The sequence below is a fragment of the Hemicordylus capensis genome, chromosome 7 (genome assembly GCF_027244095.1).
Source record: "Hemicordylus capensis ecotype Gifberg chromosome 7, rHemCap1.1.pri, whole genome shotgun sequence".
In the NCBI taxonomy this organism is placed as follows: Eukaryota; Metazoa; Chordata; class Lepidosauria; order Squamata; family Cordylidae; genus Hemicordylus; species Hemicordylus capensis.
Window position 1 is genome coordinate 15,313,224 of NC_069663.1, and position 27,602 is coordinate 15,340,825.

The following is a 27,602-nucleotide window of genomic DNA, read 5'->3' on the forward strand; positions in this document are numbered from 1 at the left end:
AATGCTTCCAGTGTGTTCTCATGCTTTTATTGTTCTGATGACCAAGTCTGCAGCAGCCAAATTGGGAGTGGTGTTTTAATCATTTGAAAGTAGGAATAAAGCAGGGGTGGTGATAATACGCAGAAAGCTGTAAGTGCAACAATGCTATCGGCTATTTTCCATCTGCAGGGAAGCAGACGTTGCCAAAAATCACATAGGAACATAAGAATAGCCCTGATGGATCAGGCCCAAGGCCTTTCTCGTCCTGCATCCTGTTTCCCACGGTGGCCCACCAGATGCAGCTAAGAAGCCCGCAGGGAAGAGGTGAAGGCATGCTCTGCTGTCGCTCCTCTGCAACTGGTTTTTAGCGGCATCTTGCCTTGGATGCTGGAGATGGCCTATAGCCCTCAGACTAGGAACACAGGGACATACTGTAGGAAGCTGCCTTCAAGTCAGACCCTTGGTCCATCTAGCTCAGTACTGTCTACATAGACTGGCAGTGGCTTCTCCAAGGTTGCAGGCAGGAGTCTCTCTCAGCCCCGTCTTGGAGATGCCAGGGAGGGAACTTGGAACCAGATGCTCTTCCCAGAGCGGCCCCATCCCCTCAGAGGAATATCTTACAGTGCTCACATGAAGTCTTCCATTAACATGCAAACCAGGGTGGATCATGCTTAGCAAAGGCGACAATTCATGCTTGCTGTCACAAGACTTGCCCTCCATGCATTTGTCTAAGCCTCTTTTAAAGCTGGTGGCCATCACCACATCCTGTGGCAGAGCATTCCATAGATCACTATGGGCATTCATCCCCTGAGATGATACTGATGGCCAACTTTTGTGGGCCTGGCTCATGAACTAAATCTACTCCGAAAGCCACAGGACTCCAAACTTTGGTTCTGCTCTTACTCGTTTGCTTGACCTGTCTTGTTTTGTTTTGCTGAGGAATGTGAGATCAAAACCAAACGTTTGAGAACCTCAGCTGCAGCGATTCTTTTTTCCACTTCATAATTACAGCACAAACTGTTTTGTTTCTGTTACACCTTTTGGTAACTCTTGTTCACTGTGTGCTTTTAGCATCCTTAATTCTCATGAAATAAGCAGGAAAATGCACCAGACATTAAATTCAAGGTGTTTGTGATTAATTTGCTGCTGTACTCAACTGTGATATAACCTGCAAAAATTCATCCAGAAATCCATGCTTTTTTTAAAAAAAAACATGAGGTGTTTATTTATTTAAGGAAGGTTTTCAGTATAGATACTGTTAGTAAAAACTTCCAAATTTAAACAGAACTGTTCCTGATCAGTTTATATTGAGGTGAAGCCAAAAGTTCTCAAGTGATAAGTTTTGGTTCAAAAGCTTGCAGTGGTGAAAGGGAAACCAACCAACCCCCCCACCCGCACCCTTCACCACTGTCTGTTTCACATAGGGCTGCAGCAGCTATTTACATCAGAAGTGGAAATGGAGGGCAGGAATAGGAGCCCCCTTGAATTTGTTGCAGGAATTCCAGGGGAGTGGGGGAGCTTACCAAAAGTGGCGGCAGCAATCTTCTTGTTCCCTGAAGTATTAAAAAAAGCTCCTTGGAAAAGCAGGCAGCAGCAGCAGATATACTGCTTTTCTTCCTGCTGACTCCATTTTCCTTCCCAGAATGCACTGGGGAAGCATGTATCATATGATACTAGAAGACTCGAGATACGGTTGTTATCCAGACAAAAGCCTTATTCAGATGTTATGTTCAACACTCATACGGCGAGTATACAGTATACACAGGAGCCCTATTCACAAGTTATGTTCAGCATTTGTACAATGAGTATACAGTATACACAGGTATATCTGTACACGAGTACAGTCATTCACATGTTATGTTGAACACAGGGACAGAAGTACACTTGCTATTTGTACCATGGATTTGAGGAGCCTGTACCCAGGTTCAGTTTTAAAATGAACGCAGGTACAGTCATTCACACAAACACATGTGCGTGTTTACAGACACCTGTACATTTGTACAACATAATGTCCAACACTGTACACTCATTGTACAAGTGTTGAGCATAACGTATGAATGGGCCTCCTGTTTTCTACACATCTAGAACCTGTGATATCAATTTTTCTAAAACTACCTGTGGAGGACAACATGGGTCAGGGCTGCAGACCATCTGGGAGGGAGTTAACCCCCCACTACCACACACACGTGCACACACACACACACACACAGACCCAATTCAGATCCCGCCCCCTGAGTGGTGCTATTAGCCATGGAGGAGAAAAGACTCCTCCTCCCAACAATGCTTTTAAAATAAATTCAGTATAAAGACAAATATACAATAACTATGAAAGGGGTGGGGGAAGAGCACAATAAAATATCCCCTAATAAATATGGGTACTTGTATCTCTTCATGTTCATGGATAACAGTAACTCTGGAGAGTCATTTTCACTGGCGAAATGCTCTGAAGGAGTCTGATAAATCCCCCTGGCCCTACTCCACAGCCCTAATCCAAACCATCCTCAAAGGGTCTGTTTTCCAGTTTGGTTTGACCCTTGAACCGGACAGAACTGGTTTATGGACCGACTCGGGCAAACTTATAAAGGGGAATCCTTTTGGCAAAAAAGGAAAATGAAAGTAAAAGAGAGTTGGGAAATACCGCCACACATCTCTGGCATCGCATCTTCTTTAACCCTAAAAGAAAATGCATGACAGGAGAGTGCATGCCACACACAGAGAAATCCTGGGGAAGCCTTGTGCTCAGCTGCAAGCCAGAGTCCTTCCTGCTGCTGAGATTGGTTATTGGCCTTGTTCTGTCTTGCTCTGCCACTTCCCAGTTAGGAGTTACTAATGCTCACCGTAAGTGGCGTGGATGGATGAGGGTGCGCACAGCCATTACTCAAGGCCAGATGGCAAACTGCAAGGCTGTGAGCGGGGCTCATGCAGTTACACCGGACTACCTTTGAGCATTTGTCAGGGAAGCCTGTTCACCCTGAAAAATGCTTGCATACCATTTTGGGGAGAGGCTGAAGTTCAGTGGCAGCAGTGGCGGTACCAGAAAAAATTAAGGGGGTGCACAGTAGGGGCAAAGTGCATTTATGCACTTCCAGTTTCCAGTGGGGCAAACTGTCTTCCATATATTAGATTTCTGTATTTAAGAGAGAGTCTTCTGCTTCATGGAACCCCCCCCCCTCACCTATTAAGATCATTGGGGAGGTCTGGTTGCAGTCACCACCAACTCATTTGGTGGTGGCCCGAAACCAGGCCTTCTCTAGAGTTGTCCCGGGGCTTTGGAATGTGCTCCCAAATGAAACCAGAACCTTGTTTTATTAGTCTTTTGGTTTATAAAGTTTTGAAGTTTGGTTGATGGTGATCTTAGTTTGTTTTATAGGATTTAAGGTTTTAATTGTTGTGTTTTAGTGTGTAAGCTGCCCAAATTTGATACGGGACGGTACAATGAGCCCCTGGTGGCGCAGTGGTAAAACTGCCGCCCTGTAACCAGAAGGTTACAAGTTCAGTCCTGACCAGGGGCTCAAGGTTGACTCAGCCTTCCATCCTTCCGAGGTCGGTAAAATGAGTACCCAGAATGTTGGGGGCAATATGTTAAATCATTGTAAACCACTTAGAGAGCTCCGGCTATAAAGCGGTATATAAATGTAAGTGCTATTGCTATTGCTATATAAGTACAATAAATAAATGCATACATAAATACATTTTTTGAAACAGAAGCGGGGGCACAGCTTGCCCATCCTTGAGTTGGAGAGAACCTTTGCAAGTAGAACATTACCAGCTCCCACCCCCAACCTTCACTGATTTTTTAGGGTAGAGTTCAAAACAGAGCAGAAGGAAAATGTCCCTGGCCATATGCCTTCTCCCCCTGCCCTTCCAAGTGAGAGCAAGAAGGCAACCCCGCCGCCCACCCACCAGTATCATGAGGTAGCAAAATCTGATTGGTCTGTGCTACTGTGATTTCATCACACTTGTAAGATGATTCTCAATTAGCCAGAATCATGCTATGGTTTAAAAAATGCTGCTATAGAAGCAGAGAGGAATGGGATCTGAGAAAATTCTCTGAAGTTTCTTCTTCAGAAAAACCTTGTGATGATGAAATGGTGGTTCCTCTATGCTGTCTGGGTAACTACCCTCAGTAGAGAGATTGCTCTGATCCCAATCTAGGAGCAACGCCACTCCTTCGAGGTAGGCTGTCACCAGTTGAAGACTGATCTAAAGTACTGACCAGGCTTAGACACGGCTTCAACAACCTAGAACTGTCTGGCTTGGGACTTATACTGTACTGCCAGAGTCCACACAACCCAGCTCTAGACAACAATATATTATTGAGAAAACAACTCAACAGTAGCGAATGACCTTACGAGGCACATGGGGAAGAGTTTTGCAAGTAACCCTCCAGAACCTTTTAAATCAGCCTGAAGCCACTTCTAAGTATATGAACTTTATTAAGAAACAAGGGGTGCACACAGAACAAGGAATTGGGGAAAATAGGGGGAACTGGAAGTAATAAAGCCACAAGGAATTCAAAAGAAAATACAAGGCAGGTCGTTGGCTGAGAGAGTAATCTCTTGGCATTTCAGGAGTCATGGAGGAATCCTGAAATTCTCTCTCAGATTTCATGTTGGAGAAGTTTCAAGGGTTGCCAGATTTGGCTTATTTTAAGCCAAACTTTGGGTTACGGCCCATTTGACTCACGAGTATACCCCTTAGGTTCTGGAAGCCCCAACCCTAGAGCTAGGGAGGGTGTACCTAGTGGCTGTGAGCAGCACAAACAACATGAAAATGTATGCCTTCCCTTCCAATCCTCCTCCCCATTTTTGCAGGCGTAGCCCCTATGGTGGTGGGTGCGGGCTAGGAAAGTCAAACCCCACCCAAAGTTTCATGCGGCAAACTTGAATGAATGGAGCATGGAAGGACGTGAGAAACTCTTTGGGTTGATGGACTTGGCTTGCCAGAAGACAATTAGGGTTCCTTTGGAGATGTGCATATCATAATGGGAGTGTGGTGGTGGTGGTTGCTACAAGTAAAGCTGACAGAGTTTCAAGTAGGTGTAAACTGTGCTTTGCTCAAACTGTCATCCTGAGGAACATAACATAATCTTATTTGTTTGCAGGGCTACCACAGATCCAATCACTTCATAGCCACCCAAGGTAATGTATTATCACCATCTACTTTTCATCTATCACCGCACTTAGGTTGGCTGTGAGATCACACCACGGCTGCTCAACTTCAGCCGTCCTGCAGCTGTTGGCCTACAACTCCCATAATCCCTGGCTATTGGCCACTGTGGCTGGGAATTGTAGGAGTTGTAGTCCAAAAACAGCTAGGGGGCCAAAGTTGAGCCGGCCTGGATTACACAGTTGGGCTGTCCCCACGATCATTGTTTGGGTAGGAAGCTTCTCCTACCCTAGTCTGGGAACCAGACACATTCCTGGTTTTTGACCATGTGTTAGATAAAAATAGGGTTGGAGGTGAGGAGCTTGCTCCCCTTTCAAGTAGCAGCTGAGTAGGTGGGCATACTAAAAATAGATAGATCTAATTAATTTATTGTCTGAATTATGCAGAAACCTGCCAGGTTACAGTGTTAATCTTCAGCACTGGTATGCTAAAAGAGGGGTGCCTCCGTCTCAGGGGGCAACAATCAAAATGGGTATATAGTTCTATATCATTGCTTCCCAGTCTAGCATTTAGGTCAGGCTCAGCTCCCCCCCCCCCAGCTGTTTATGGACTACAACTCCTATTATCCCCAGCCCCCCAGCTGTTTTTGGACTACAACTACCATGATCCCTTGCCACAGTGGGCAGTAGCCAGGGATTATGGGAGTTGTAGGCCAACATCTGCAGGAGGGCTGAAGTTGAGCAGCCCTGGTTTAGGCCTAGGTGGCTCTAGCAGCCACCTAGAATAAGATGTACATGGAGTAACAAAACATGCAAATTGGTAACCCAATTCTCCAGGGCAGACCAGAATTCCCTAGATTGATTTTGCATTTGTTGCAGAGGAAAATAAACATTCACTAATAAAAGGGAATATCCTATACAGTTCAATAGCATAGGTAGGAGGGTTTTCCCGCCTCCTAGTTCCGGAACTCGGGACGGATTCTAGGCAAGGAATGTTCATCCTACGCAGTCAGGGCTTGACAGACAAGTATGCTCCCCACCTCCAACCTTGCTTTTATCTAACACATGATCAGATATTGGAAGCATACCTAGCTCCTGAATTAGGGTGGGAGGAGACTCCTGAACTGATAATAATCATGAGGACATTCCTAATGTATTGAGAGAGCAGGGGGAGGGGAAGCAAGAACAACTCAACACAAAGAGGAACCGCCCCATAGTTGGTGAGGGAGGAGGGCAATTCCATCAAGCCCCCTCCTATGAGAATTCTGAGGCCCGGTGTACCCATGCAGAATGAGGTGGCAGAAAACCGAGCAGGTAGAACAGACAAGCACTTCAGACTTCCACTTTCCTGAATGCTCCTCTTCATTAACAACTCCTTGCAAATGGAAAACCAACAAAGCAGCCAAAGAGCTCAGTCAGAACCTTATCTCTAAAGTATTAGCTTTCTATCTGAAGGGACTTTTGTTTTGTTTGTTGTTTAGATAGGGGGAACAGTTAAACATACAGGAGAACCCCATTATCCGCGGATCCGCGGATCCGATAGTTTCACATATCCATGGTTGTATAATTGGCACCTGACCTCAGCATATGCTTAGAAACCCCTGCTAACTTGGCAAAGAGTGAGATCTGATACACACTAATCCATGGATGGCCCATTCTATGTTTGCACCCTGCCCCACTCCCATTGACCCAGCAATATATTCATTTTTACTTTTATATCCCACTCTTCCTCTAAGGAGTCCAGAGTGGTGTACATTGTTATATTTATCCTCACAGCAACCCTGTGAGGTAGGTTAGGCTGAGAGAGAAGTGCCTGGCCCAGAGACACCCAGTGAGTTTCATGGCTGAACAGGGATTAGACCTCGGGTTCCCCCTCATCCTAGTACAACACTCTTAACTGGCTCTCTAATCTCTTCATCTGCCACCTTTGAACTAGTAGGGAGCAGCGGAATCCTGTGCGTTTTGGGGAACAATGAAGCATTCTGGATCAATGTGCCTGACACCTGACAAATGTCCTAAAATGCCACTGTATGCCTGTCCAGAGCTCCCTTTGCCACTGTGGCAGCCTTCTGTATCTCTTTTCAGTTCTGTCCCTCTCTCTGTGCTCCAGGTCCCAAGCAGGAGATGATCTATGACTTCTGGCGAATGGTGTGGCAAGAGCATTGTTCCAGCATAGTGATGATCACGAAACTGGTCGAAGTGGGAAGGGTACGTGCTGTTCTCTTCTTCACCTGATGGCTCCATCAGGTAGATGTATCCTACTACCCCAGCACAGACAATGACCTCTGGGTTTTCCGCCCCCTCAGGTAAAGTGCTCCAAATACTGGCCAGATGACTCTGAGATGTATGGAGACATTAAAATTACCCAAGTGGAGTCAGAGACACTGGCAGAATATGTCGTGAGGACATTCACTCTGGAGAGGGTAAGCTGTTCAGACTCTCACACTTGGGACGTTGTTTTGTATCTGTAGCCGCATTTACTACTACTACTACTACTACTACTACTACTACTACTACTACTATGAATATTGATATACCACTTTTCAACACAAGTTATCCAAGCTGTTTACATAGGGAAATACAGAAATAATAACTAAGACTAGCTGGGCTGGGCATAGAGCATCTGCACCTCTAGTTCTCCCCTTGCCACTGCTTATTCCCCCCCCCCCACACACTACAGACAGCACAGTTTTCTTTGCCCTCCCTCCCACCAGCACCATTTTCTCCCTAACCCTCCTTCCGCCATCCCTGGCAGCTGCCATTGTCATCTTCTCCCCGCCCAACCACCTGCCTGTCTGGCACTGCCTCTTTTCTCTTCCCCTGCTGGCAGCTAGCTCACAAACTCTCGTGAGAGTTGCCACGCATGGGATTAGTGACGGGTACGCCTAAGAGAAATATAAAGATACTAGCTGGGCCAGGCACAGAGCATCTGCACCTCTGCCGGGCTGCCCAGCTCGCTTCTCTCCCCTGCCACCCACCCCTCATGGTTTCTGGCCGGCTCTTGGAAGCTTCCTGCTCTTGGAAGCTGCTGGTTTCTGGAAGAACAAGTAAGATTCATGGACAGAACCTTGCCTATTATTGTGGTTGTTTCTGTGTGGTCCAGAAGTAACCTATTTTGCAAGATGTATCAGCAAAAGTGAATACATGAATTTTAAATATTGGTTTTTAAATTTGATTTTTAACTTATTTTAAAAGAGTTTTTAAATTGCTTTGTATAACCCTAAACCTTGAAAGCTATGTATTTCTTTGTAAATTACTTTGTATTGTATTTTGTATTTTCTTTTCCCCCCTTTTGGGTGTTGTATGTTTTCATAGGATGTTTTAATGTTGTGTTGTGAGCCGCACAGAGAACAATTTGTTATGGGACGGCTAACAAATAAAGTTGTTTGTTGTTCTTCTTCTTATTATTATTAGAACAAGAACCACAACAACTAGCTGGGCCGGGCACAGAGCATCTGTGCCTCTAGTTTGCCGCCACCGCTTTCTTCCCTCACCCCCCCCCCATTTTTTGCCCACCTCAGCCCGCACCCCACCACCGCCTTTTCCCCCACCCGCCCACCACCACTGCCGCCTTCTTCCCCATCTGCCCGCCGCCTTCTTTCGCTGGCCGGCCACCATTCGCTGCCATTTCCTTTGACAGCCAGCCAGCCAGCTGCCACAATCATTTCATGTTCTCCCCCGTCCCCATCGCTATCCAGGCAGTTGCTCAAGAACTCTTGTGAGAGCTGCCACACATGGGGTCAGCAAAGGATACACCTAAGAGAAATAAATAAATAAATAAATAAAAATAAAATACAACTTTATTTGTTAGCCACCCCATAACAAATTGTTCTCCGAGTGGCTCACAACACAGCATTAAAACTTAAAATAAAAACACACAACACATGAAATCTTAACAGACCAAAAGGGGGGGAAAGAAAACACAAAATACAGTACAAAGTAATTTACAAAGGAATACATAGCTTTCAAGGTTTAGGGTTAAGAAAGTGAATCCTTGCTAAGCACCACTGAAATGACTGAGACTACTTGGTAGTGACTACCTTGTCTCCAGATGGTACCTGTCACTCCAGCCAGCTCACATAATTTGTGGGTTTGTTGACCCGCAGGAAGGTTCTTTTAGGTCTCTCTAAAGCTTTCTTTTGTGCAATCCAACTTCCCTGCTGTTCAGCTGTATGCTGGTCCTCAGAATCCCACCATCGAGGCTCCGTTTTGGGTTATGTGCGCTCTCCAGACACTCCACCGAAGGGCATTCTTGTAGTAAATAAATACTACAGAGCAACCCTTTATTTCCGTGGTCATTCTTGATAGTTTAATTTCAGGCTAAGTGGCATGTAATTGCACAGGGAATGGACAATTATTTCTACCTTCTAGACGGGAGTTGAAAGCTTCATGGCAATTATTGAACAGTACTGTATCGTGGGACATCCACAACTGTAATTCACCCCCCTAATCTAGAGGAACGTTAAATCACAGCCTTGTTACAAGTGAAGCACCCAAGAGCCTCGGGGATCTAGTTACCTGCTAATCATTCCAAGGCTTTCGTTGCGGCTCTGCAGCCTTCAGCCGAAGGGCCCCTTAATCAGGGGCCTGGGAGTCTTCCACCAAGACATTTCAAGCCTATTAACGAGGAAACCTACAAGCCACTACTGAGAGCGTTTTAGACCTGCGTGATTCTAGTTCTGCCAGGATGCACAATCTTCCTGATGAGGGGTTTAGAGTGAAGACTAATGTAAGAGGAGAAGTGAGGTCATGCTATAGGGTAGCCCAGCTTTGTATCTGAGATCTGAGGATTGCTGGTCTTGTGGTATCATACATGAATTGTCCTCTTTGCTAAGCAGAGTCTGCTTTGTTTTACATTTGGATGGGTGACTGCATGTAAGCACTGTAAGATATTCCCCTCAGGGGATGGGGCTATAGATCAGTGGAAGAGCATCTTCTTGCTTAAGGTTACAAGTTCTGTCCCTGGCAGGCCCAAGATAGGGGTGGGCGAGACTCCTGCCTGCAACCTTGGAGAAGCTGCTGTTCGTCAGTGTAGACAATACAGAGCTAGATAGGCCAATGGTCTGATTTGGTATAAGGCTGCTTCCTATGTTCCTAATATAATGGGTGAATAAATGTATGTGTGTAAAATCAGACCCATAGCCAGGTCCAAATCGACCTCGATGCAGCTGTTTTTGTTTTTGTTTTTAAGAGGCAGCCTCTGTTGCAAACTTGCAGAACTAGTACTTTTCAGAGATCAGCTTTGGAAAGGAATAGGGATGTTTGTGTTGCATGTGGCAAGGGTGAATCCAGGTCGCCCCACCATTCTCCATACATGCTACGTCTGTCTTTTTCCTGAGATTTGTGATCGATGCAATCTGCATGTGGGGAAGTGTTCAGGACATCGGGCTGCAAGGAAGACATGGGGCTGCGTGAGGAAGCCTCATGTCTTATTTCATTCATTCATTCATTCAACTAACATATTTGTATAGCACCCCAAATGCAAGCCTCTGTGTGGTTGACAACAAAACAATAAAAACAACAAATAAAACGGTTAAAACATTACAAGTTAAATTTAAAAGGTTAAAACTATTAAAAATCAAACAACTGAAACAGTATCTAAACTTTGAAATGGGGCTCTCCAGAGTTTAACTTCAGAACTTGTTTTCATTATCTGAACATTAATAAGAATACCAAAAATACCCCACCATGTGGTTTATTAATTAAAAAATATAGAGATGGGGATGTCTGAGCATGTGTAGAGTGTTTCCTGTGGAAGGGGAATGGCTTAGTTTATTCCAAGTCCATCCAAGGAAAATGGTGGGGTTCACTCGCCAATAGTCCTCAGTTTCCCCATATCGTAGGACTAATGTGAGCATTACCGAACCTCCTCTTTTTTTATCCTGGATCCTTCAAGGTCCTGGAATCTTTATCTCCACTTTTGCATCTCTTCATCCTGCCTTTATCCTTGCCTTGCTGCTTCTGTGGCCATTGGATGGTCTTCTCTGATGTCACAGAAGTTCTGGTCAAGCTGAGTAGGTGGAGGGAATGGACCTCTGAATCTGAGATCTATAAGTATCCTGTGTGGAATAAGCCCTCTCAACGTTGGCAGTGCATCCTGCACTTTTGGCTGATACCTGGCTGGTGCTAATCAGCTGAGTGATCTCTTTGCCTTTTGCTGGAAATAGGCACAGGATCCCCTGTGCTTAGATGGCAAGATGCCCCAGTGACTTGGGTCTAGCAAGCCAGACAATCTCTCCTGTGAGTTGAAACCCAGAACTTCGGAGTGTGCACATAGTTATTAGACTGCCGCCCAGGCTCATCTTAATTTTGAGTCGGTTGACAGGCGGCTCAGTTCTTCTGCAGTGAACTTAATTATTTCTCCTGATTTTGACAAGCAGCAGCTTCTAATCTGCTGGATCCTCTTAATACCAATCTTTCTTCCATTTGGTTGTGAAAAGCCCTCTATAACCGAGGCACCGTCTCGCTTTCCCCCTTACGCGCCTCTAAACTGTGATCAAATAATTTTCGCAGGGCCTTAGCAGAGAGTGTCCGTGCCTATCACTGCATCAGTACTAGAACAGACTGAACCATCTCACAAGCAAGTGTACACATTTAAAGAGGTGGGAATGTGACTGCATGCTTAGCAGTCACTTCCTGGGACACTGCAGGTACCAACACAGCAGTGTCGGGAGTTCCTACCCTGCCCCGTGAGACAGGGTTGTGTACCCAGCCAAACGTCAGGGTGTCAAGGGAAGCCGGGGGCTCCAAACGCCAAGTCCACCCCAGTAATGACCTCTCAGGAGTCGGGGAGAGCTCGGAGAGAAGTCCAACAACTGCTGGGGGGTGGGCGGGGACAGCCCAGGAGACGGCAGCTTGGTGGAGAGCCAATAGCAACGAAATTAACTCCACAGCTGCAAACAGGTGCAGGGATATTAAGGAAGAGGTGGAGTTAGAGAACAAGTCCCTTTGGGGAGCCAGGGGTTGGTTGGCGACAACACCTGCCCAGCCAGGGAAGACGGAGCAGGTTGGAAGCGGGGAGGAGTGTCTGAAATGCAGGGCTCTATTTAAGCCAGGGGCTGCTGAGGATGAGGAGATCAGCCGGGACGTGTTTGTTGGTCTGACTGTCTCCCGGGGAGGAGACCAGATCTTTTGTTCCCGCTGATAGGAGAAGGAGGGAGTGAATGGACTTCCCTCCTTCCCCAGCTCTGAGGCCGTGCCCACACCTAGAATTTAGTGCTGGAGGGCAGAAGGTTTGCCTTGGAGAATCCCTCGCCCCAGGAACGCTGACAAGCCGTCTCAAAAACGGTCCTCCCACCTGCCACCGGTTGCTTCCATGTGAGAAGTTGCTTCCGTGGACCATATGACAAGCACACAGAGGCATTTGGCTACATGTGATGTGCAGGAAGCTCCCACCACGAATCACAACCACCTGTCACATAGGAATAGTTCTCAACTGTCTTATAGCCAGAATGGAGGCAGATCATGTCATGGGGGTAGGATTTGATCCATAGGAAGATGCCTTATACAGAGTCAGACCCTTGGTCCATCTAGCTCAGTGCACTGCACTGACTGGCAGCAGCTCTCCAAGGTTTGGGGCAGGGCCCTCTCCCAGTCCCACCTGGAGCTGCCAAGGATTGAACCTGGGACCTTCTGCATGCAAAGCAGGTGCTCTGTCACTGAGCTACGGCCCTGTCCCTAAAGGGAGTACCTTACAGCCCTCGCAGCAAGTGCAAACCAGGACAGACCCTGCTTAGCAAAGGAGACAAACCGCCATGCTTGCTACTGCAAGACCAGCTCCCCTCCCCTCCACTGAAACCTAGACTAAATCGTATCGATTTAGTCTTCTGGCAAGCTTTTAATCTGTAATTGCTGGCTTTCCTGATTTCTGCTGGCTCTGTTTCGGCTCACTGGCTGTTTTAATGTTTTTAGTTGTATATGTATGAGAATGTATATATGAGAATATATATATATATATATATATATATATATATATATATATATATATATATATATATATATTTGGAGCATCTGTTCCTCTAGTTCTCCCCCCTCCTTCCCGGCTCTCCCCCTATTCTCAGTCCCCTGGCTTTCTCTCTCGCCGCTGCCATTTTCTTTCTGCCCCCGCCGCCATTTTCTTTCTGCCCTCATGCCTGTCCACTGCCACTCCCCCCCCCCGCAACAGCTCACTCGCGAACTCTCGCGAGAGCTGCCATGCATGAGATTAGCGACGGGTATGTTTTAGAGAAGTGTGTGTGTGTGTGTAGATAGATAGTTTCAGGTTTCAGTTTTAATGTTCTTTTTGTAAACAGCTTCGAAGACTTTGGGCAGTTGGGCAGTATATTGATCTAATTGATCTAATAAATAAATAAACAATTAAGTAAACAGACTTGCATCTGTGTTGTGGCATGGTTTGCTCGCTTTGCTGCTAGTCTGCAAAGGAGATCGCTTTGCTGCTAGTCTGCAAATAATCAGGAGCAGTGTTCCCTCTACCAGGGATTCCCAGATGTTGACTACAATTCCCATAATCCCCAGCTAAAGGCCACTGCAACTGGGGATGCTGGAAGTTATAGTGAATAACATCTGGGAATCCCTGTTAGAGAGAACAGTGATCAGGAGAGGTGTTTCCTCTAAGAGGGATTCCCAGATGTTGTTGACTATAACTACAAAAGCCACTGCAGCTGGGGATTCTGGGAGTTGTAGTCAATAACATTTGGTAATCCCTCTAAGATACTACAGGAGAACCTTGTTATATGCAGATTCTATATCTGCGGTTTCGTGTATTCACAGGTGTCTGACACCCAGGTTTATTATCTGTGGATACAAAAGGGTTTAAACAGATGTATCAGTGGTTCCTAGAGGGCTGGAAGTGATCATGGAGGTGATTTCTGGCTGCCATTTTGTCCATGAAAGCCATTTTGTGGCTACTGTTCAGCAAAAAATGATTATTTTTTTAAATCGGTGATTTTTGGGAACATTGGGTGGGCATTGCTGGACACCAGGAGACTCGCAGAGCATGCTAGGGCACTTTATTTGGCCTTAAAAAAAAAAAAAAGCTCACGAAACACCACCCCCACCCCCGGATCCAGACCAAACTGAACCGGGGGTGGAGTTCGAGGGGGTGCCAGACCGAATTGATCCAGCATGCCCCTAACAGAGATCAGGAGTTGGATAACTCCCAGGCTGAGTACTTAGTATCCACTCAGAGAACTGGATGCTACTTCAGCATCAGCTTCCTCAGACTGAGGCCTTTAATAGTTTTTACCCAAGAGGGCAGGGGAAGAGGAGAGCTGGTCTTGTGGGAGAGATCATGAATTGTCACTTTTGCTAAGCAGGGTCTGCCCTGGTTTGCATTTGGTTGGGTGACTACTTCTGAGTGCTGTCTGCTGTAAGATGTTCCCTTTAGGGCATAGGGCCATAGCTTAGTGGTAAAGCATCTGCTTTGCATGCGGAAGGTCCCAGGTTCAGTCTCTGGCCACAGCTCCAAGCCGGTCTGGGAGAGACTCCTGCCTGCAACCTTGGAGAAGCCGCTGCCAGTCTGTTAGGGATGTGCACTGAACCATTGCTGGTCTGTAAACTGTTTCGTTAGACCCAACTGGCAGTTCAGTTCATGCGATTGAACCAGGTCAAACCAGTTTGGGTCGGGTCGACCCAGTTCGGGTGGCTATGCTATGCTCGTACAGGGATATCGTACAGGGATATTACAAGCAAAGGGGATTGCTAACTCTAAAAGGGTTTAAAAGGCGGGAGGGAGGGAGGGTGAGAGGGCCCCTTAACGCCGGCAGCACTGTTGCAGTGGCTCCTCTAGGCCACGCCGGCACTCCCACACCCCAGTAGCCTGGGCTTGCAGCAGCCCAGTTCCCGCCTCCGATTCCTTTTGTGGGGGCCGAGCCGGTTTGTGCTCAAACAGGTCGAACCAGGACACTTCTAGTCGAACTGGGTTCTATTTGAACTGGTTCTACACACCCTACATAATCTGTGTAGACGATACTGAGCTAACTGGAGTAAGGGTCTGACTCGGGAGAAGGCAGCTTCCTATGTTCTGGCTCCAAGGGATCTGGGGCACACTCTGCTGCTTTGTCCCAAGAGCTCTCTGCATCTATCCCTGGCAAAGGTGCCTGCAGGATCGGGAACATGACATCCAGGAGTATTGGAAATATGGGGTGAATCTATAAATAAAGCAGAGAGAGTGACCCGGTGACTGATTACACAAGTGCAGGTCTCTGTACAATTTTGAAATGAACAGAACAGAACAATAGAGGGTTCCTACCACATCAACTCACCCTGAGGAACAATTGCATGTAATTTGGAACTCCACAACCGGTAGAAATTCATAGAGAGAGAAGTGTAGAAGCATCCCTAGTGTTGACTACATCCCTCTATGGAAACACTAGTAGTCCTTACTGTGTCCTCCTCCTTTTCCTTCTTGCAGAGGGGCTACTCAGCCAGGCACGAAGTCAAGCAGTTCCACTTCACATCGTGGCCAGAACATGGGGTGCCTTACCATGCCACTGGGCTCCTGGCCTTCATCCGCAGGGTGAAGGCTTCCACACCTCCTGATGCAGGACCCGTCGTTATTCACTGCAGGTAGGATCAACACTGGAGAAAGGTGATCCTTGTTGTGGACAGTATCCGTTGCCCTCGAAATACTAAGCACCGGGACAGCCGCTGCAGATGAGCTGGGGGGTGATGGAAAATGAGCTGCAGATCTATTGCTTGTTCTCCCTTCCTGCCCCGCCCAGCTGCCTGTTTCTCCATCTGGGCTCACCTCACCCCAAGCAACACGGGCTGTCATTCACCCAGTTGAGATTAGACATCTTCAAGTGTGTGACTGGGAACATCAATCACATGGTTGGGATTCCTACGCCCAACCGGGTGAATGACAGCCTGTGTAGCTCGGGGGGGGGGCAAGCACAGAGGGAGAGACAGGCAGCCTAGGCAGGGCAGGAAAGGTTAACAAGCAATATACATGTGACTCATTTTCTTCCACTTCCAGCTCATCTGCAGCAGCTGCCCCTGACTAAGAATGTGCAGGAAACCCTCTGAGAAATTTCACGTCTCTTACAGAAAGTTGCTTGGGTTCCCTTGAAAATTCTCAGATATTTTGCCTTGGGAAGAATCCTAATATTCACTTCAAATTGCACTTGGTTTGAAAATTGTAAAACCTCAGGGTTTTTGAAGAGCGTCTGAAAACCCATCCTTCACATCTGAAAACCCAACTTTTTAGAGTGGCTTGTAAGAGTGTTATTTACAGGTACCGGTGGCCCTCATTATCCATGGGGCTTCTGTTCTGCCCTACAACCGTGGATAATGAGACTGTGGATGAGACCTTGAGCCAATGGAAGTGAGGGGTGGGTAGCATCCTAGAGCTTTAAAACAGGCTAAAAAGTGGAAAGGAGGAAGAAATAAGAGAAATAAAGTAGTGTACCATGCTGTCCAGTTCTCCAGCTGTCCAGCAATGCCCCCCTGTCCCCAATCACTCTGAATTTCCGTGAAAAATGGGGAGGGGGGGATTTGACTCAGTGGTGCAAAATGGTGCCTGGAAATCACATTGGAAGTTGTTTCCAGCAACCCAGGATAGGTGGATCTTCAGTATTTTTTGAACCGCGTATAACGAGGTCGGGCCTATATAGTCCAATTATGGATATGCAAAACCATAAAACGGCTCCCTGTCCTCAAAGGGCCCACAATCTATAAAACAAACCTTAGATAGACACCAGCAACAGCCACTGGAGGGATGCTGTGCTGGGGATGGACATGGCCAGTTGCTCTCCTCCTGCTAAATGAAGAGAATCACCCCTTTAAAAATCACCACTTTTGTGTCCAGTTTGTTTGTTTGTTTAGTTAGCATGAGAGTGTGCACAGCTCCCAAACTGGGTAGGAGGGTTCTCCTGCCTACCCAGTTTTTAATCATGTGAACGAGCCTACCTTCTTTTATGGGACAAAGTGCGTTCACGCGCCATTAGGGTCCATGTGCCACTTTCAACATGCCTGCTCCTTTGCTGTGCACAACTTCCCACTCCTCTGATCTGCCTGCTCCGGGCTTCTTCCTTGCCTGCCTCTCTCTTGTGCAATGCCGTGCCTGTTGCTGCTGCATCAGCACAGTGGCACATCCCAGAGTTGCTACATGGGCTGTTTTGCTGTAATGGTGGAACACCATGAATCATGAGGCTGCACCAGAGCTCTGCGCTTGCACCTGGGCTCTGTTTATTTTGCTGGCAAAGCAGGCCTGGAGGCTGGCTGGAGGCTACAACAGAACAGACATGCTGCTGCTCTTCTCTCTGAACATTCAGCCAAGTTTTACAACTGTTCTTTATCACTTATGCATTATGGTTCTTTCTATGCTAGATAAACAAGGAAGAACTGATGAATGAAAGCTGGGAGATTTCCTCCCCCTTCCTCGCCGGTTGCTTCATCAGTATTCATTCATCAGGGACAACAAGTGTGATTAGTTTCACCAGCCTGTAATCATTGATAATCACGGCAAGTGATTCATCAGCCTCAGAAATTAGTATATTGGAATGTTAAGCTTCAATGGGAAGGGGGAGAAGTGGTTCCACTCGTGCTGTGTTAGGGAGTTTGCTGCCACTTTGATGGGTGGATCTGCTTGACAGAAGGGGAGATCTGGGGTCATGTCTGTGCTACAGGCCAACTTCATGTCAGAGAGAGGGAAGCTGCTTTAGCAAGTGTTGTAGCTGATTTATTTTTAAAAGTCAGTAACAGACATGCCTGTTTGTGTGCATTTGGGGGGAGGTCTGTAGCTCAGTGGTAGAGCTTTTGCTTTGCAAGCAGGAGGTCCCAGGTTCAACCACCAGCATCTCCAGGTAGGGCTGAGAAATACCTATCTAAAACCCCAGAGAGTTGCTGGCATTCAGTGTTCTGAGCTAGATGGACAAATACTCTTGACTTAATATTGCAAAGCAGGATCTGCTCTGCTTTGCATTTGGATGGGTGACTACCAGTGTTCCCTCTAAGGCATGTGTGTGCTCACACATTCTCTGATGTCCGCTCAGTTAATTTTAGATCCCGCTCAGGTTGAATCAGGTAGACCCCATTCTGAATACATGTGTGCACACACTGCCTTGATACTGCTGCCCAGAACAAAAATTCATTCTGCACACAGATGAAAAAAAATAGAGAGAACACTGTTGACTACATGTGAGCGCTGTCTGCTGTAAATTCTTAAGGCAGGAGGTAGTGGTCACCTGCTAGCCTCCCACTGGGTAGAAGGGTGCTGTCCTACCCTGTAGCTAGATGGCCAGATTTGTATTTATTATTTCTGTTATTGAATAAACATCGAGGAGGATCACTAAATGATGTAGTGCTGTGTGGCTGCGTATAAGATACACTGATAATTTATTCAAATTATCTGTCAGTGAGATTTCAGTTTTCAACCTTTGATCAGAAGTTGTTGTGTTTTCTTATTGGTCAATGACCATAATAAACTTTTGGTTGGTTTGGATCTGATCCCTTAAAAGAGGGTCCATGGGAGGTGACCGTTCCCACTGTGCTGTGGGAACAGTCACCTCTGCATGGTGCCAGGGGTACTGTGCAGAGCAGTGGTACAGCCACCATTGAGCAAGGGTGGGACAAATGTCCCTTGGACATGGAGTGTGAGTGTGAGGGGCCTCCCTTGCCTCTCTCTTCAAGGCATTCCCTCATCTCTTCTGGTACTGCAGCCAGAGTTGGCCAAGGATTGCAGGCACCCCAGCCTTTACCCACACAGGTGGGTGCCTCCCATAATCCGAGTGGGTTGGTGGGTGAGCAGTCCCCGTCTTCCAAGCAGGTCATTGGGTGACCGCATTAAAACTTTGATTAATATTCCCATTAGGGCAGGGCTGCTCAAGATCGGCCCTCCTGCAAATGTTGGCCTAGAACTCCCATATTCCATGGCTATTGGCCATTGTGGCTGGGAATTATGGGAGTTGTCGTCCAAAAACATATGGCCTGAGCAGGCCTGCCTTAGGGGATGGGCCCTAGCTCAGTGGTAGAGCTTCTGCTTGCATGCAGAAGGACCCAAGAGTACTCCCAAAGTACCAATGGGGAAAGCAAGAGCATTTCAGGGTTCTTCCCCAAGAAGCATCAGAGAATTTTCTCATGTGTTTTCTCCACATTTCTTGGTCTATGGGCAGACATGTTAAAAGGGAGCCTTCAACCACTCTTTGGAGCTGGTGAAAGAATGTAGGGGCAGAAGTGTCCCTGTGATGTGTCCAGCCCAGCTGAACAGCTTCTTTTCTTTTCCCTCACCTCACCCCATCCCAACTTCCTGCAGTGCTGGCACCGGGAGGACGGGCTGCTACATCGTCCTGGATGTGATGCTAGACATGGCAGAGTGCGAGGGTGTTGTGGACATTTACAACTGCGTGAAGACGCTGTGCTCGCGGAGGATCAACATGATCCAGACTGAGGTGAGTGGTGGCAGAGGAAGGCCCAGGAGGACATCCTGCTCTCCTCCTTCACTTGCCATATGTGGAAAGTGAAATGTGTGTTATACATCTAGAGGTGTGCACAACACCGTTTTTGCCGGTCCAGATTCGAGCCAACCCAGGCTTTTAATTAGATTTATAGCATGGCATTCATCATTGTTTTAAATTCTCTGAATGTTTAAAATTTGTTTTACTCAGAGACGTGAGTTTGGAGCGGTATACACATATGCTAGATACATAAAATAAAATAAATGCCGCTTTCCCACCATTCCTCTCTTGCAACCGATATACAGAGGCATCTATTTTAGGTAACATGACTATTTTAGCTGAAGACTAACAGCCATTGATATGCCTGTCTTTCACAAACTTGCCAAATCCCCTTTCCAAGCCAGCAGCCATCGCCACCTGCTCCAGTAACAAATTCCATACATTACTTCTGTACTGTGCGAATAAATCCTTCCTTTTGTCTACCTTGAATTTCCTGGCTCACAGTCGAAAGAGAAATATAAATGTAGATACTGTACCAGCAAGAGCTGCTGAAGGGATGCTGTGCTGGGGTTGGATAGGGCCAGTTGCTCTCCCCTTGCTAAATATAAAAGCATCACCACTTTGAAATTTGAAAATTGAACTAACTTTGCCTCGTTAGCAGGTAGTTCCTCATCCTTTCATTTCTTAACTCACCCTCACTCCTCTATACCTTTCATTAAACTCCCAAGAACCCTGTGTTCTAATGATGCCATACTGTTTATCTATTCATGCCACAAGCTGAGTAATCAGTGGCCACAGTTTGAATTCTGTGGCATCTGGTATGCTTTGGATATACTCGGGACAGAGGGGATTGGATGTCCTGCAAGTGAAGATCAGAGAATTCAAACTAGGTTAACCGGTGCAGGGGAAAATCTTCTCAGTTTCCAGTCTCCCTTGTTCTCTCCTCACCCAAGTTCTTATCTTGTTGAGGTGAGAGGTGAGGGGTGTGAATGGATGGGTGACGAATAGGGACAGGGCCTTTTTGGTTATGGCACCTCACTTATGGAGCTACCACCTGCTGTCAGTTTTTCCGCTGCCTCCTTTGATGGCTTTCAGTTGCCAGCCAAAGGCACTCCTGTTGCACAGGTTTTTAATGGGATTTAATTCCATTTGGGGTTTTTTTTAATTAAAAAAAAATTAAAATTGAAAAAACCTCCTTACACTCCTAAATTTGTTTTTTTGAATGTTGCCTTGTTTCTTGATATTATTTTTTTGCTGGTTTGGTTTCATTGTGTTTATATGCTATTAACTTTATGTTGTAAGCCATCTCCTAAAATGGGGCCTAAACATTTTCAATACTTAATTAAGCATACACTTACTTGATTTTTCACTCTGGATAAAGGAGCAGTATGTCTTCATCCATGATGCCATCTTAGAAGCCTGCCTGTGTGGGGAGACCAGCATCCCTGTCAGTGAGTTCAAGCCCACATACAAAGAGATGGTCAGGATAGATCCGCAAAGCAACTCATCACAATTGCGGGAGGAGTTCCAGGTGAGTGAATGAAACTTGGTGGCTCTTTTGTCCTTTCCTCCAGAGGAAGAAACTGTCCTTCCTTCAGAGAAGAAACTGTCATTTCCTGCCGTCTATAATCCACAAGATAAGGGGAGCTGGTAGTGAGCATGAATTGTCCCCTTTGCTAAGCAGGGTCTGCCCTGGGTTGTATTTGGATGGGAGACTACATATGAGCACTGCCTGCTGTAAGATACTCCCCTTAGGGGATGGGGCCACAACTCAGTAGTATAATATCTGCTTACATGCAGAAGGTCCCGGTTTAGATCCCTGGCATCTCCAGGTAGGTCTGGGAAAGATTCTTGCCTGAAACCTTGAAGAGCCACTGCCAGTCAGTGTAGAAAATACTGAGCTAGATGGACCAAATGGAACAGCAGGGAAATGACCTGATTAGCAAGCCAGAGGTTGCCGGTAGAAATTGCCGCTGGTATGTTTCCCAGACTACGGGAAACACCTATATTGGGCAGCAGCGATATAGGAAGATGCTGAAAGGCATCATCGCATATTGTGCAGGAGATAGCAATGGTAAACTCCTCCTGTCTTCTGCCAAGGAAACCACAGGGCTCTGTGGTTGCCAGAAGTCGGCAATGACTCAATGGCTCACTTTACCCTAGATGGACCAAGCGTCTGACTTGGTAAAAGGCAGCTTCCTTCGTTCCTGTGTTCTAAGGCAGCTGGGCTTTCAGGACCCTGGAGAGCTCCAAGTGAGCAACTTGCTCTAACAAGAGGAAGAATCAGATCTTAAAGACCTGTAGACTCAGACTACCCCTCCCAGCCTGGAAAGCAGAGAAATTTCAAGCCGCAACTCTCTGGCCTTGAGTCTAGCACTCCTTTTCCACTTCATCAAGTCCACCCTAGCCCCTTGCTTGCACTTCTGTACGGGCTTGCCGGGGCATGGGGTCCTTGTCATGGAAGTGGCCAGTTCATTGGGGGGCTTAGGCTCACTGAGTGCTAGTTCCAAGGTATCCAGATCTGGGGTCTCCTGGCTGGCAGGCTCAAGTTCATCCTGGAGTCATGACTTTGAGATCTGTCTGAGCCCTGGACTAGCCCCTGCAACCCAACTACTCTGTTCTCCTCAGGCGTGGGCTCTGGGCTCCTGCTCAGAGCAAGAGTCATGCCAGAAACTGTCTCCATCTGCGTCTTTACAGATGGAGCCCATTCACTCAAGACGGCAACAACATAAACCTGGCACAACCCCAGTCCTACGACTCGGGGACAGGTTTAAGGGGGAAAGGACAATTCCACCATGCATTTACAGCTAAGCTTTCTGTTGAGTAAGAGCAGCCTTTAGCGAACCAGCTTAGAAGACTTTTAATTTACAGGCCTCAGTTCCTTCACCAAATAATGAATTTAGACAATAGCCTTCTGCAGGAAGAGTGAGAGTAATTTTCAGTGGGTAAACATTTGCCTTGTTTGCTTAGATCACACACTAGGTTTCTGCTCCTAGCAGATACTCCCAGTAAATCTCTTCGGGCTCTATTCACTTAGAGCAAGGTTTAAGTCATTCTTATAAACAAACTGGCATTTTTGGGCAGCTGACAAAAGGCCCAGGGCCCTCAGAAGGGCTGAGTATGATCCTTGAGAACATCTTTATGTACATAGGAGGGGAGACTCTCTCAAAGCCCAACCAGATAGGACAGAGCCCATGGAGGGCAGTTTGATGGGGGTCCTCTAAAAACCGGAGACAGACTTGCTTGTGAATCTGCCTCACGCAGAACCAGATTATTAAGAGGGTTTTTAGATGAATTCATGGAGGACAGGTCTATCAGTGCCTACTAGTCTGAGGGCTGCAGGCCACCTCCAGCCTCAGAGGCAAGATGCCTCTCAATAACAGTTGCAGGGGAGCAACAGCAAGAGAGAGGGCAAGCCCTCACCTTTTGACTGTGGTCTTCTCAGAGGCACCTGGTGGGCCACTGTGTGAAACGGGATGCAAGACTAGATAGGCCTTGGGCCTGATCCAGCAGGCCTGTTCTTATGTTCTTTCCATTCATCAATCTACTCCAGTACTCTTGACTGGCAGCAGTCTGTAGTACTCTAACTGGCAGCAGCCAGGCACAGAAGGGTCTTGCCTGAGATGCCAAGGACTAAACCAAGGCCTTTCTGCATGCAAAATAGGAACTGTGCCACTGGCCTCCAGCTGTTCCCTACGTAAGCCTGAGTCACACAGGCCTTCAGTGTCCCCAGTTGTAAGGAGGAGGATGACCATGGCTACAGCCTTAACCTAGGGGTTTCCATTGTGGTGGTTGATGATGGGAATTGTAGTCCCGCAACATCTGGGGACGCTTGGTTGGAAACCCCCTGGATTTTATTTTATTTTATTTTATTTATTGTTTGATTTCTATACCATCTTTCCTAAAACTCATCCCAAGGCAGTTTACAAAAATTAAAATACAAAGAAGCTCCATAAAAAATCACATTAAAAACTGTGAAAACCATAAAAACCATAAAATACAAATATGACAAATATACTGCTTTTCATATATATATACTGCTTTTCAACAAAAGTTCCCAAAGCGGTTTACATAGAAATTAATTAATTAACTAAATGGCTCCCTGTCCCCAAGGGGCTCCCAACCAATCTGAAAAAGAAACACAAGACAGCCACCAGCAACAGCCACTGGAGGGATGCTGTGCTAGGGATGGATAAGGTCAGTTGCTCTCCCCCTGCTAACTAAAGAGAAAGAGAAGGCGCCTCTTTGCTCAGTTAGCAGGGGACAAGTTAAGGTTGTCCTTAACACCAGGTTAAGGCTATAGCAATGGACATCCTCCTCCTATCCACAGCTGGGGACACTGAAGGCCTGTGTGATTCAGGCTTACACAAGGAGAGGCCAGAGGTCAGTGGCACGGCCCCTGTTTTGCATGCAGAAAGTCCCAGGTTCAGTCTCAGGCCAAAAGCTATTGTAGCTGGGGATGATGGGAGTTGTAGTCTGGCAACATCTGGAGACCCAAGGTTGGAGCCCTTGATGGATTCGCGAAATGCTACCTAACCTGGTTTCCTTGTGTCCAGCAGACTCTGAACTCTGTAACACCCCACCTGGATGTGGAGGAGTGCAGCATCGCTCTTCTGCCACGCAACCGGGAGAAGAACCGCAGCATGGACGTCCTGCCTCCAGACCGGTGCCTCCCCTTCCTCATCTCCATGGATGGAGACAGCAACAACTACATCAACGCGGCCTTAACTGATGTGAGTGCATCCCTTGGCTGAGAGGAGTGGGGTGGGGAAACGGCCGGCTGGGCTCGTCTCTGGCCTGCATCAGTTGCTCACTGCGAGTTACGAAGTTTTGAGGAGGAGACCTGGAGGGTCTGTGCCAGTCGGCGCAGACCAGGGGTTCTCAATCTGTGATCCCCAGATGATGTTTGCCCTTCTGGCGGGGGATGATGGGAGCTGCAGATAGGAACATAGCAAGTGAGCTGCCATTTACTGAGTCAGACCCTTGGTCCATCTGGCTCAGTATTGCCTGCACAGACTGGCAGTTTCCAAGATTGCAGGCAGGATTCTCTCTCAGCCCTCTCTTGGAGATGCTGCCAGGGAGGGAACTTGGAACCTTCTGCTCTTCCCAGAGTGGCTCCAACCCCTAAAGGGAATATCTTCCAGTGCTCACACATGTAGAGGCTCTTCACACGATTCGTGTGAAGAGCCTCAAGGGGGGTTGCGGGTAGAGCGGGTTTAGCCCGCGCTTGCCACAGACGACCAGCCAGTCTGCTCTGGGCGGCCTGCAGCGGCTGCCCACACAACTGCCGGCTCCATCACGGAGCCGGCTGGGGAGTTTGGGGGCCACGTGGCCCCCGGAAGCTCCAGTATGCCCTGCGCAAGTGCCGAGAGACTGCTTTTAAGCCTCCTGGCTGGGGGGTCTACTCATGAGGAGCCACGCTGCGGCTACTCACGATTTAAAAAAAAAAAGGGTTTGTGGAGTGCTCGCTCCACAAACCCAGTTTAAGGGGAGGGGTAGTTTGGCAGGTTAACCACCAGGAAGCCACCGGGCTCCCACAATCAGGCAAAATCGGGCTAGGCTCCCCTAGCCTGATTTCGCCTGATCGTGGAAATAGCCCCGTTGTCTCCCATTCAAATGCAAACCAGGGCAGACTCTGCTTAGCAAAGGGGCCAAATCATGCTTGCTACCACGAGACCAGCTCTCCTCCCATGTAGTCCAACCACATCTAGGGACCCAAGACTGTTGTGGACAACACTGACCTAAATCTGGTGTAGCATCATGACCAAGGAGACTGAGTTATTAATCAGGACTTGCATCATATTTCTGCTGTGAACATAAGACCATAGGAAGCGGCCTTATAGCAAGATAGATCATTGGTCCATCCAGCTCAACATTGTCTACACTGACTGGTAGCAGCTCTCCAAGGTTTCAGGCAGGAGTCTCTCCCAGCCCTACCTGGAGATGCTGCCAGGGAGCGAACTTGGGACCTCCTACATGCCAAGCAGATGCTCCGCCACTGAGCTGTGGCCCCATCCCCACACAGAAGAGCCCACATGACAGTTCCTAGTTCTAGGCATTCCGATACTGCATAATTTGAAATTCAGTCTCAGCCATTCAGTCCGTTTTGTATTTCCGCCTGTGCTTTCAACAACAAAAAGTTCCCCGCAACTCTGCTGTTTCTTCTTTGCAAAGACCGTGACGTGAATTCAGTGGCTTCCTTGAAGGAGCCTTCCTCTCACCCGTCACCCCCCGTCCGCCGCCATCTCTCCTTCCAAGCCAGAGGGAGAGAAAAATCCATTATGCATAGAAGTGTCTTGCGAGTGCATGAGCTGAAATGACACACCGTGTTGTTGTAAATATGTCTAACAGAAGAGCAGGGAGTAGAGGGAGGCAGCAGCGTCTGAGGTGGAAGCTGTCCTTTTCTCCGGAGTGTGCAGCAAAATCTAGAGTTAAGTGGTAGCAAGGCAGGAGGAGCTGATACCGAACATTCGTTGTCTCTTGACTCTCGGCCCTGTCGTGTGGGTTGGAATGCGGCCTGTCTCGCTTGTGTTGAAAAGCCCCTTCGCAGAGGCAGCGAGCGGCCTAGTTGTGAAAGCCGAGGGAGCTGAGTGTGCTTCTCTGTGTTCTGAAGGCCCAGGTTATTCCCGTGGGGGGGGGGGCGGGGGGATTGTATTGTAAATATGCTCATCATCAAGATGGGAAGTAAATAAGCAATCTGCAGCTTTCAAGAACTCCCGTATTTTCCCCCAGGTGCATATTATGCATTGTTGATTGTTACTTACTCGGTTTGTACGGGGCTTTTTATCCCCCAAAAGAGTTTCCAGACTGGCTTACGGTTGAAATGAAATCAAACAACTGTAAGATGAAACAATCCGCAACAGAAATCAAGAGAAGGCGGCAGCAGCAGCAGCAGCAAGCCAACTACAAGAATTAACTACTCAAAGTACACTGAAACGAAAGCATCCTAACCAGCGGAGTAGGGAGCTTGAGTCTCCAGATGTTGGGCATGGCTGGAGGATGAAGTCCTCGAGGAGGCCGGGAAAGGATCTCCCAGTCAGTGAGTCCACGAACCACTGATTGGGGAAGGGAAGCTCTGCCATGGCGGACCGCCCTGTACTTGGCATTGCCTCCACCCCCTCGCATCTGACATCAGACACAGGAGCGGGGGCAATACCCGGGAGAAGTTCCATTCAGACCCTATCCCATCCCTCCCCTTTCAGCGTTTTATTGAACACTGGCTGGGCTCCCCCCTCAACATAGCCAGTGATTCAGTGAAACACTGCCTGGGGAGGAGAGGGGTGTGCCTTGCCCTTCCAGCTGAAGAACGCTTCGTTTGCCGCCTGGGTGCAGGAGGGGACAAAGGATGCCTGCCCCCCCCCCCCAGACCCTGGCGTCCATGGGATAATCATCCCCTCTGCCTTGCTCCACGGTCTTAACCTGCTTGTGATATGTCAGGAGTGATGGTGCCTAATACATCCACAATATATCCCTATTCAGACATTATGTTGTACGGGTGTGTTTGTGTGAATGACTGTACCTGGTTTTTTAAAACTGCATTCTATTTTATTTTTGTGAAACTGCATACAGGCCCCCTCAGATGCAGGGTAGAGAATAGACCCGAGCCGTGCCCAATCAGGAGCCGCCATTCGCAGCCCTGACACGCCCCACCCCCCGCGTCTGACGTCAGACGCGTGGGCGGTAGTTTAGCTCCCGAGCAGGGGCCGCGCGGCCCCTTCAGCAGTTAAGCTGCTTCTCCCAAACGGAGCCTCAAGGCTCTGTTCGGAAGCCAGACTACGCCCCCCTCATCTGACATCAGACGCGGGGGCGTGGCTATCCCCTGCATCTGATGTCAGATGCAGGGGGCGGGGCTATTGGGGTGCCCGCCATGGCTGCACACGGGCCGCCGGTGGGCTAGCTACGCCCCTGAAGGGGACAAGTCATGCTTGCTATCACAAGACCAGCTCCCTCGAAGAGCATTCAGCTTCTGAATAGCATTGTGTTTAGGTCTCCAAGAGATGACCCTAGAAAAACAAAGCCATTTCTGGAATTGTGCTATTGGTGGGCCTTCTCTCGAGAAGAGACATGCCTGTTCTGGCTTTCAGATCATGGCTTCCACTACAGTGGAGGCCATTTAGTTTGA

At 47.7% G+C, this 27,602-nt stretch overlaps 1 protein-coding gene and 1 long non-coding RNA gene across 13 annotated transcripts in view; one reads left to right on the top strand and one right to left on the bottom strand.

The window, feature by feature from the left end:
- LOC128332947 (uncharacterized) overlaps positions 1–1,604 on the bottom strand; it is a 44,538-nt gene extending 42,934 nt beyond the window's left edge. Inside the window, exon 1 of the long non-coding RNA XR_008310790.1 lies at positions 1,503–1,604. This is a non-coding gene — a long non-coding RNA (uncharacterized LOC128332947). The remainder of the gene's footprint in view (positions 1–1,502) is intronic.
- Positions 1–27,602, top strand: part of PTPRU (protein tyrosine phosphatase receptor type U) — a 462,898-nt gene that overhangs the window by 387,578 nt on the left and 47,718 nt on the right. For 8 of the 12 annotated variants that reach the window (XM_053267787.1, XM_053267777.1, XM_053267779.1 and 5 more), the window contains 7 exons: positions 5,084–5,120; positions 7,198–7,295; positions 7,394–7,510; positions 15,499–15,653; positions 19,339–19,474; positions 20,862–21,011; positions 24,037–24,213. In XM_053267787.1, the coding sequence (XP_053123762.1) occupies positions 5,084–5,120; positions 7,198–7,295; positions 7,394–7,510; positions 15,499–15,653; positions 19,339–19,474; positions 20,862–21,011; positions 24,037–24,213 (870 nt within the window). The remainder of the gene's footprint in view (positions 1–5,083; positions 5,121–7,197; positions 7,296–7,393; positions 7,511–15,498; positions 15,654–19,338; positions 19,475–20,861; positions 21,012–24,036; positions 24,214–27,602) is intronic. The other 4 variants (XM_053267778.1, XM_053267781.1, XM_053267783.1 and 1 more) reach the window with 1 other exon arrangement.